This window comes from Bombina bombina, chromosome 11 (genome assembly GCF_027579735.1).
Source record: "Bombina bombina isolate aBomBom1 chromosome 11, aBomBom1.pri, whole genome shotgun sequence".
In the NCBI taxonomy this organism is placed as follows: Eukaryota; Metazoa; Chordata; class Amphibia; order Anura; family Bombinatoridae; genus Bombina; species Bombina bombina.
In genome coordinates, this window is record NC_069509.1 from 71,625,767 (window position 1) to 71,637,786 (window position 12,020).

General features: G+C 36.7%; 1 protein-coding gene across 1 annotated transcript in view; it reads left to right on the forward strand.

Annotated features, from left to right (window-relative positions):
- CACNA1H (calcium voltage-gated channel subunit alpha1 H) overlaps window positions 1-10,345 on the forward strand; it is a 498,677-nt gene extending 488,332 nt beyond the window's left edge. Inside the window, exons 32-34 of the mRNA XM_053694739.1 lie at window positions 1,328-1,508; window positions 3,510-3,688; window positions 8,012-10,345. Coding sequence (XP_053550714.1) covers window positions 1,328-1,508; window positions 3,510-3,688; window positions 8,012-9,202 — 1,551 coding nt within the window. The 3' untranslated portion in view covers window positions 9,203-10,345. The remainder of the gene's footprint in view (window positions 1-1,327; window positions 1,509-3,509; window positions 3,689-8,011) is intronic.
- Window positions 10,346-12,020: the final 1,675 nt, after the last annotated feature.

The following is a 12,020-nucleotide window of genomic DNA, read 5'->3' on the forward strand; positions in this document are numbered from 1 at the left end:
TCGGGTTGATTTCCGGCGGTTCCTGTCCGCCTGCTCAGAGCAGGCGGACAGGGTTATGAAGCAGCGGTCTTTAGACCGCTGCTTCATAACTTGTGTTTCTGGCGAGTCTGAAGACTCGCCAGAAACACGGCCCTTCAAGCTCCATACGGAGCTTGATAAATGGGCCTGTAGATCTCAGCACTATTTCCTGTCATGCAATGCTCCAGCCATGTGCACACAACCTATCTAGATATATTTTCAACAAAGAATAACATGAGAACAAAGCAAATGTGATATCAGAAGTAAATTGGAAACTTTTTTAAAATTGTATCCTCTATCGGAATCATGAAAGAAAAAAAAATTGGGTTTCATGTCCCTTTAACATTTTTGGTCAAAGAAAAAAATAAAATGACAAAGATTTTATCTGCAGCATTCAATTTGATGAATAAATGTAATGGGTTTACATTCTTCTGCAGTTGTAAACTCTACTGTCTGGTGGTAACAGCAATAATTTAAAATAAAGCTTTTCACTATTTATAACAATGGTGTAGTTTGTAAATTACAAGTGCAGTTGAATATAGGATATAGCTGTAATTAATTTAGTTTCTACCTGTTCTGTGCTTTACTAACATATGCCTGTCGCCACTGTCGCACTTGTTACTAATGGTAACACATTCCGTATGGTCTGAACAGATTTATTCAACGTCAGATATACATCAGTACACCTAGCGTTTCTGACTAGGGTACAGGTGTTGCAGAGGTGTAATGTATAGCAATCTTTATATCAATCAACAGAGACAGTAAAGGATTTGTGTTAGAAATGATGAAATTAGGGTTAGACTGGGATTAAAAAGCAGCCCTGGAAAAATTGTAGACAAGCCCTATAATCCGTCAAAGCCATAGAAATATATATATATATATATATATATATATATATATATATTTATTTATTTATTTATTTTTGGTGATACCCTCCACCTCAGACACTGTGCCAAGTGAGTGAGGTATTTATCTATTTCGCCCTATCTACTGCGGTCCACCAGGAAATATCCCAGTGTTCTGTTAGGTCAATCCGGCCATGGATGAAATGTATATTGCAAGGAAGAATCGTGTTCTTCTTTGACTACAAAACTAGAGAAAATAATATGAATAATAAAAAGAAAGCACTTTTACACCGCCAAACTAAGAAAATCCTGTTAGAGTTTTATGAAAGGACAAACAAATTAAATTAAAAATAGCCATAACCAGTAGAGTATCAGACAGAACAGGTGCAGTCAGAGCTCTCAATGATCATACACAAATACAAAGGATCTTCCATTAAATCTAATTTGTCCCTCTCTTTCTATAGGATGGTGATGCTTACATGAGGGATGGGACAGGCTCCCAGAATCTGCTGACAGTGAGAAAAGTATCTGTTTCCAGGATGCATTCACTACCTAATGACAGCTACATGTTCCGGCCAGTTCTGCCAGCAAAAGCTTCTTATCCCCTGCGCGAAATGGAGAGCTATGAGGATAACTCTCCCAGAGGTAAAGTTAAAATAATTGACTGTACCAATCCATCTGTTCATCTGTTTGTCTATCATCTATCTGCATATCTATCTGCCTGTCTATCTATCTATCTAACTTCTATCTATCTATCTATCTATCTATCTGGCTATCTGCCTGCCTGTCTATCTATTTATCTATCTATCTAATGTCTGTCTATCTATCTAACTTCTGTCTATCTCTCTATCTATCTATCTGCCTGTCTATCTAATGTCTGTCTGTCTATCTATCTAACTTCTGTCTATCTATCTATCTATCTATCTATCTATCTATCTATCTATCTATCTATCTATCTATCTATCTGCCTTTCTCTGTATCTCTCTATCTAATTATATGTCTAGCTGTATTTTCTGCCTATGTATATATCTATCAGTACGTATCCTGTCTGCATGCTGTCCATCACATACTTACAACATACATTACTCTCAGTATATGTGAACACTCATTCAATTGTCTCTCTCCTTTGTATGCACTGCAGAGATCTGTTCAGTTTTTACTTTTGTTTTGAGTATGATTAAAGGGACAGTGTTCTGTAAAAAGGTTATTGTGTTTCCAATGATTTATTATACCAGAAGTAGAGTAAAGAATGTATGATACATCACTCACTTAGGTTATTTTTTATACATGAAATAGCTGATTTTGTTCTTTAAAACCACAACCCATTAAAATGGGTTGAGCTTGCAGGGAAATCAGACCTCTTTATCTTATCACTTTCTATACACACAAATGCCTCCTTATCTTATCTCTGTCTGTATTCCAAAGCTCAATACTTGGAGAGAACAATTGAAAATGAACACTTTACTAAATCTCACATTTTATAACATCATTATCTCACCTACTATCCCCCCGCACACACACACACACTGGGAGAGTAATTTCTTCTGCTGGCAATATTACAATAGCTTTTCTATAGCAAATACTAACAAAAGATTAATTTTGACTTTAGTGTTTATTAAAACTATATTTTTGTTAATAACATGGGCAGATTAACGGGAACGGTTTGGTTCTTCTGTTAAAGGGATAGGAAAGTCAAAATTCATGATTCGGATAGCGCATGCCGTTTTAAGACACTTTAAATTCACTTGTATTTTCAAATGTGCTTCATTCTTTTGGTATCCCTTGTTGAAAATGAATATGCACATATCCTACACTAGTGTGTGCTAGCTGCTGATTGGTGCCTGCACACATTTGTCTCTTGTAATTGGCTAACTAGATGTGTTTAGCCAGCTGCCAGCAGTGCAATGCTGTTCCTTCAGCAAAGGATAACTAGAGAATGAAGCAAATTTGATAATAGAAGTAAATTGGAAAGTTGTTTAAAATTGTTTGTGCTATCTAAATCATGAAATACATTTTTTGGGATTCCTGTTTCATTAACAAAAGTATTGTAAAGACCTTAAAAAGAGGATACAGAGTTTAATATTTTAAATATTAATAAAATTAATTTTATTTTTTTTAAAGGGACAGTCAACACTAAAATTGTTATTGTTTAAAAAGATAGATAATTACCCAGCTTTGCACAACCAATATTGTTATATTAATATACTTTATAACATTTAACATATAACACTGCTAGTTCATGTGGGCCATATAGAAAACATTATGCTCACGCCCGTTGAGTTATTTAAGAGTCGGCACAAGACATCACTAATTGGCTAAAATGCAAGTCAATAGATAATATATAAAATGTCATGTGATCAGGGGGCTGTCAGAAGATGATTAGATACAAGATAATCACAGAGGTAAAAAGTATATTAATATAACAGTGGTTGTTATGCAAAACTGGGGAATGGGTAATAAAGGGATTATCTATCTTTTAAAATAATGAAAATCTGGTATAGACTGTCACTGTAAAGCAATGATAGGACTTTTTCAAATTGAGATTTATTTAGTTATTTATGTATTTAAGTAACCTCAGTAAAATACAAGAGGTTAGTAAGAAATGATTATGTATAGGTCAAACCTAATTTCCATCTTCTTCTATAGGATCTATTACATCTCTCCATTCTCAGGCTGCAGATGCCTCCTCCTTACTTACAGTTCGGGTGGGCTGCCAGCCGTTGCCTTCTACACCATGTCATCAAGACACTGCTGATTTGCCTAAGATTCCACCTCCATGCTCACCTTCAAGATCTCCAAGTTTAAACAAACTGTTGCGTAGACAAGTATGTTTAGTTGTTACATTATTTACTGTATGTTGAATAAAGTCCTATTTTATTATGAATACACATTCTAACTAGGTCCAAAACTAATGGGGTAAATTGAAATGGTTAGTATTAAAACTGTGCATAATAGTACTGTGCAATTGCATTTGGTTGGCCTTTACTACTTTATGTTTAAACTATATATTCCTTCAATCTGCCTGGTTCTTATTTTGTGTTGTAACTATTCTAGATTCTGTGTAAAGAGGTCTAGATAAACACAAATTCAAATTAAAGGGACACTAAACCCAATTTTGTTCTTCCATGATTCAGATAGAACATGCAATTTTAAGCAACTTTCTAAATTACTCCTATTATACATTTTTATTCTTTCTCTTGCTATCTTTATTTAAAAAGCAGGAATGTAATGCTTAGGAGCCAGACAATTTTAGGTTCAGCACCCTGGATAGTGCTTGCTCATTAGTAGCTACATTTAGCCACCAATAAGTAAGCGTAACCCAAGGTTCTGAACCAAAAATTCTAAGCTTTACATGCCTGCTTTTTAAATAAAGATAACAAAGAGAATGGAAAAAAAAAACGATAACAGGAGTAAATTAGAAAGTTGCTTAAAATTGCCAGCTCTATCTGAATCAGTAAAGAAAAAAATTGTGTTTAGTGTCCCTTTAAAGAAGCTGTGTAAGTAAGGCAGCGTAAAAGTAAAATATCAACTTGAATTTTTTACATAATTTAATAGATAAAAGAAAAAAAATATGGATTTATTTTCTAGACTTAAAGGGACATGAACCCCAAATATTTTATCTCACAATTCATATACAGCATACATTTTTAAACAACTTTATAATGTACATCTATTATCTAATGTGCTTCATTCTCTTGGTATACTTTGTTGAAAAGCATACCTAGGTAGGCTCAGGAGCTGGGAGCTAACTGCTGATTGCAGGGCCGCCACTAGAAATTTTGGGGCCCCTTAACCATTGATCAGCCCCCCCCCCCCCCCATTGACATGTGCAATTTTTGACCAAGTGACTAAAACGTATATACACTGTATTCTTAAGTGTAGTCAAACTTGGAAATGTTGTAAAGGTAGTAACACGCAAACACAGAAACACACAGACACACTCATACACTGAAACACACACTCACACATAAGGATTCACATATAGACACTCTAGCAGACACGCAAAGAAACACACTCAGACATAGACACCCAAACAGACACTCAGCACTTGTTTACATTGACCTGACAAGTAATGAGGTAGACTTCAGTTTTGTCAAAGAAGGAGATTTACAAGGCAACATATGGAGTTCTAAATTATCTTTTTGCCAAGGAAGATGACAACTATATGATGACAACAGCATGCAGTGGCTGAAAGGAAGGGCCCTGAACTGCCTAAACAATAATTTAAAGGTTAAATGGTGGATTGGTGACTTCCGGAAAGGTCTCAGTCTCAAAGTCTGTAGAAAGATGTGAATAATCAGTAGTAAGGTCAAAATGTCCTAAAAAGGAACAGACAATGGACACACACAGACAAACTCGAACACAAACTTGTACTTACACCCAAGGAAACACTCACAGAGACAGCCTCAGAAAACACACAAAGACATACACACACACACACACAGAGACAGCCTCAGAAAACACACAAAGACATTCCCCCCCACATATACCCACAGAAAACACACAAAGACATACACACATACTCAGAGAGACACCCACAGAAAGCACACAAAGACACACACACACTCTCACAGAGACACCCACAGACATACACAAGCTCACAGAGACATTCACAGAAAACACACAAAGACATACACACACACACCCTCACAGAGACACCCACAAGCTCACAGAGACATCCACATAAAACATGCAAAGACATACACACCCACCCTCACAGAGGCATCCACAGAAAATGCACAAAGACATACACACACACCTTCACAGAGACATCCACAGAAAATGCACAGACATACACACACACCCTCACAGAGACATCCACAGAAAATGCACAAAGACATACACACACACTTACAGAGGCATCCACAGAAAATGCACAAAGACATACACACACACCCTCACAGAGACATCCACAGAAAAAAAATACATACACACTCATAGAGACACCCACAAAAGCACAAAGACTCAGGAGTCACGCAGACACGCATAGAAACAATCACAGGAGGGAAAACATCTGCAAATTGCGATCCCCTAAATCAATAGTGTGTGACATGCATGATAAACAAATAGCAGAAATTAAGATGTCACTTTTTAAAGAATCATATTTGCAAATGTGCAAACAAAAATACTTTTAATTTAAAATTTCACATTAATGATCTGTCAGAATGAGTAGATGAAACAAAGTACTTTTTAAAGGTTGACATGTTTCCCTATGGATTTCCACATTTTTCCCAACCAAGAGCACCATATCAAATCTGGTGTACAAATGTTCCCATCTGTCAGCTGAACTTATGGATTATGAAAAGGCTGTACTCTATATGGTCTTGGTGGAACCATAAGCTGTGGTATTCAGTGTCATACAATTAAATCTGTTTACATGCAGGATTTAGACTTATTTTTATGTATTTCAAGATTGTCAGCTGTAGTGTAAACTAAACAGTGTTAAGTTAACCTGTCTCATTTCAAACACTTAGCAATCTTATCCTGAGAGTATAACATTTTATGCAGATGTAAAAATCTTAGATAAAATGCCTCCTGGCATCTGGGAAGTCCTTGCATACAGGGACAGTAAACTGGAATGTAATTAAAATAAATAAATAAATATATATATATATATATATATATATATATATATATATATATACTGTATATAAATAAAAAATCATATCTGCCAAAAGGGCACCTACCATTTGTGTATTGAGGAGGAAACATTTTTGCATGCTTTTAAATATAAAATTTCTAGAAGTCTGTCTCACACTGTGCATAGTGGTTTAGTGCACACTCAGAAATCCTCTCAGATGATAATGCTTTACTCCTTGTAATGACAATATAACTCAGCTGTAGTGCCCTCTGGTGGCTGCTAATATTTAATATATATTTTTAATAATGGTTGTACTTGCCTCATGGGCCCCCCCTGGCCCAGTGGGCCCCTGACAGGAGTCACCCCTTTCACCCCCTGATTGGTGGATGTACATATAGGGCTCTTGTCATTGGTTTACTGATGTGTTCAGCTAGCTCCCAGTAGTGCATTGCTTCACCTTCAATCAAGGATACCAAGAGAATGAATCAAGATTAGTAATAGAAGTAAACTGGAAATCTGTTTAAAATGCTCTATCTGAATATTGAAATATGGGTTTCATCATAAACCCAGGATTAAATAAATACCATAGGGGCTCTAATATTCATATACAATGTGGTCTGAAATAATATACAAAAAAGAATGTCTATTATAATATATCATTCTCAAAAAAAGACTTAGCTTGTCCATAATATGTGGCACAGTGCATATAAAGAGTAGCTCCTCTTCCCAAATCTCAATCGGGTCTCAGATACTTCTATGTTTTTCCAAAAATTGAAACAAAAAGAGGGTGCTTCATGTGCACATCGGTGGAACAACTTAAGAGAAAAATAGAGGTAACACAGGGTACTCACACAGTATTGCAACACCCTAATGTGCTAGTAGAGTTGTTCTGGAGACTGGCAGTGCTCCAGCTTACTGAACTCCGGCAACCAGTTTTTCCACCGCCAATTAAGGTAGCAGTGTTATATCACCAGTAGCAAACATGATGTGTATAGAAAAGATATTAAAATAAGTTTAATATTAACCATAAAAGGTGTATACAGAAAGGGGGTACACATCTGCATATGAACCCCCTATAAATGCAATGCGTTTCTCGTCTGTTCAAGCTGCTTCATAAGACTTGTTTATATACACATCATGTTTGCTGCCACTGATACAACACTGCTACCTTATTTGGCTGTGGAAAGACCGGTTGCCAGAGTTCAGTGAGCTGGAGCACTGTGAGTCTCCAGAACAACTCTACTAGCACAATAGGGTGCTGCAACACTTTGTTAGTACCCTGTGTTACCTTTATTTTTCTCTTAAGTTGTTCCACTGATGTGCACATGAAGCGCCCTCTTTTTGTTTCAGTCTTTGGGAATACATAAAAGTATTTTGGATTTCATGTCCCTTTTTTAAACTTAGCTGGAAAAAATTGTTGGTTTCTTTTTTAAATTATTTTCCTTTTATCTTCTATTGTAAAAGTTTTCCTTTAACACAAAATGCACCCATATCAGTACAACTGAGGAAACAACATTGGAATTTTAGGAACGTTTTCAGTCATGTTTTATCTCTTGGTGCCTTTTAGGAAGCTATACGTATGGACTCAATTGACTGTCAGAATGGAGATTCCAAGGATAGCCTCCAAGTTGAGTCTTCAGAGACCTTACAGCTTAGAACACCACCATTGAATACATTGGTTCCCAATTTTCTTTGCCCTTCTTCTCTCTCTCTACAGGGAACTCCACAATCTTCCCCTAAGCTGTCCTCCCACCACAGACATTCCAGTGTATGCACACGCAACCATGTGTACAGCCAACACAGTATTTCAAGTCGACCTTCAAGTGGCAGCAGCAGCAGCAGCAACACCAACTCTGAGGAACCCATATTTGGTTCTTCAGATCCGGCTGATGAAGAGGTCAGCCATATAAACAGCTCAGCTAAGGGCTGGAGAGGACAATCTGACAATAGGAGTCACTCTGTGTCACCATTCATCTCCCAAGCTTCATCTCCTCTCCTAAAGAACTGCAATAGCACAGCCAACCTGACAGGGACCAGCTTCAAAGACAAAGACTTAAAGAAGTTTTACAGTGTTGATACTCAAGGATTTTTAGCTAAGCCCATGTGGGCAGAAGACCAAAGGAGGCACTCAATAGAAATTTGCCCTTCCATTGATGATGGCGATTCCTGCTTTGATTTATCCATTGATGATACAAATAGTCCCTCTATTCTCATTCAGTCTGACCCTGAGTGTATCAATGGAGTTCGAAGGAAGAAAAAGATGAGCCCACCTTGTATATCTATAGATCCTCCCATGGAGGATGAGAATGGCACAATCCCATGTACCAAAGCATCAGAAAATAGCATGATGTTAAGAAGAAGGACCCCATCCTGTGAATCCACATCATACAGAGATTCTTTAGATCTTGGAGATAACCAACTTGGGGAGCAAACATCTAAAACCGATAGACGGATCCAGACACCCTGTCGGAATGAACATCTAATAATACATAGTTACTCCTTTGACCAGCTGGATGGAAACAGTTTCTCCGAACTTTTAGCAGAAAGTGGAGGCTCCACTCCCCCATCTGTACATGTTGTGGATTCCAGGCAAGGACCTGTTGCTTTAGAAGTGAAGCAAATAGATCATACACAGACTCAGAGCATCAATTCTGATAAAAGCAGGGATTTAATTGCTGTCCGTAAAGGTTCTTTAAAAAAGTCTACACTAATTCAGGCTTCTAACACAACAGATGAAGTAATAGATAAACCGTTATAGCTTTTAATAATAAAAGGGCTTGTGACATTTAAATTAAGTTGAAGAACCACTGGATAGACGGGTCTAGGAATCTTTTTAAGGTGTTAGTGTTTTCAATAAGCTGGGGGTTTAATGGCAAATATAGCAAATGAGAAATACAAATGGTTTGAATTCAGTTTCTGGTTTTGTTTGGTTTTATAAACGGAATATGAAGTCAGCTTTCCATATAGCCTCAATCACATTGATTCGAGTTTTTTCTTTATTTTATTTTTTTCTATTTTTAAGCTGGCACTATTTTTATTGTGCAAAGACACAGTATGCTGAAGTGCTGAAAAATGAAATGTGTACATTATCTGTATATCAGCAGTATAAATAAAATAGAAATAATGTATTTGTGGAAAAAACTACTAATAGTCTCTGTTTGTATGATGTACTTATGTCAAGGCTGATAACATGCATGGTTCTCATCTGCCTTTCATATTTACGTCTTCATTTATAGCATCTTTATTTGGTTTTGGACAAAATTTTTATTTGTTTTAATAAGCAAAGTGCCCTTTGGCTTGTATATAACTGAACTTTTAGAAATGTCATCTTTTCATGTGCATTTGAACAGGGTTCCAGATTTTTATCCAAAAAAATAAAAGATAAAATATAAAAAGAAAAGGACAAAGAAATGCAAATATTTCTTGCCCTTTTAGAATGTTTGGTAAACAAGAAGTATCCAACTTTAGTGGCAAACAAAAAGTGTAACAATGAAGTTACTGTTATTTAGTAGTCTAAAGTATTATTCGTAATGGTCATGGTTAGCTAAATTATATAAAACATTCTTTTTAATTATTTTTTTTTTATAGTCACAAAATGCCCTTTTTTGGTTTGCGAATGTCCACTCTTTATCACTCTGAGATTTGGCTGAAGTTCCAAGCATAAAATTGTTTCTTTATTAAGCCGTCTAAGAATTTAAAATCCAATCCTTGTTGGAACTACACAGACAAATAAAAGTTCTTCCTAAGTGTGCAGTACACTACCTGAGCAAACTCTCGTTTCAGACAGGTATACTTCCCCACCCCCCTCCCACTTAACAGTTTTATCTTTTGTTGACTATACTATTTTTATACCCTTTTTATCATGTGTAATTTAAATAAAGATTTGGTTATTTTGCTATAATTTTGTGTTACCGATATTATTTGCAGAATTTTTCTGGCCCCCTATTTTTTTGTGTCTATCAAACATTGGCTTTGAACTTGTAGATATGATTGCCTGCGATAACAACAAAAATCTTCATTTAAGTCTAAGGGGCATATTTATCACGCTCCGTACGGAGCTTGATGCTCCGTGTTTCTGGCGAGCCTTCAGGCTCGCCAGAAACAGAAGTTATGAAGCAGCGGTCTAAAGACTGCTGCTCCATATCCTGTCCGCCTGCTCCGAGGCGGCGGACAGAAATCGACAGCTGCTCTGAGGTGGCGGACAGAAATACGATCAGGTTGATTGACACCCCCTGCTAGCGGCGGATTGGCCGCAAATCTGCAGGGGGCGGCATTGCACCAGCAGTTCACAAAAACTGCTGGTGAAATGATAAATGCCAACAGCGTATGCTGTCGGCATTTATCGATGTGCAGTGGACATGATCCACTATATCGGATTATGTCCGCTCGCACCATAGTACATAGGCCCCATCATAGACTTTAGTTATTTTTAGCAGGTAGTCAAGTTTATAACTGCAATAGAATTTATAGGCCGCAAACCCACTAAAAAAGAGCACGATGATTAGGGCCTATTTTAATGTATCTATGTGTCTGTACGAGACAGAGTGGACTTTTTAGGAGGGGAGGCATAACTGTGATATGTGTTTTGTGGGGTAGGGGGTGTAAAGATAAATTATGGTTACCAGACAGCTGCATATGGTGTGTGGTAAGAATGGGCAAATGTGTTGAAAGTACAATTTGTTAAATAAAGTTATTTCCGATTTTCGAATGTTACTTTAGTTTTCAAATGTTCAGAATTAAATCAAATATCCACATTCGAAATTTTGAAAGTAACATTCGATTTAACAAATACTTTTCAGAAGTTATATAGTTCATGTGGTAGGAAATTTATTAATTTGATACATAAAAGATTCACATATATGGATTCAAACATTTTTATTTTGAATATTGCATAGTTTGAGTCATTTAAGACCTTCGCTACCGTGACTTTCAGATAAGAACTTTCCCAAAAATCAGAGAAGTTTTAGAATTTTTGCTATCACTCTATTTAAACAGAAATAGAGACTTGTTTTTTCCATTTACCTTTTAAAACGATATTTCTCCTACATTGGTGTATCCGGTCCACGGCTTCATCCTTACTTGTGGGATATTCTCTTCCCCTACAGGAAGTGGCAAAGAGAGCACACAGCAGAGCTGTCCATATAGCTCCCCTCAGGCTCCGCCCCCCCAGTCATTCTCTTTGCCGCTCTGAACAAGTAGCATCTCCACGGAGGTGGTAAAGAGTATGTGGTGTTAGTTGTAGTTTTTTATTTCTTCTATCAAGAGTTTGTTATTTTAAAATAGTGCCGGTTTGTACTATTTACTCTACAGCAGAAAGTGATGAAGATTTCTGCTAAGAGGAATATGATTTTAGCACCAGTAACTAAAATCCATTGCTGTTCCCACGCAGGACTGTTAACCAGAGAACATCAGTTGGGGGGAACAGTTTGCAGGCTTAACTGCTTCAGGTATGATCAGTCACTTTTCTAACAAGACCATGTAATGCTAGAAGACTGTCAGAAATTCCCTCTGGGATTGGTGAGCCATTTTTTTCTAATAGACTCTGTATAAAATGATGGCTTATATTTAGGGCTCTA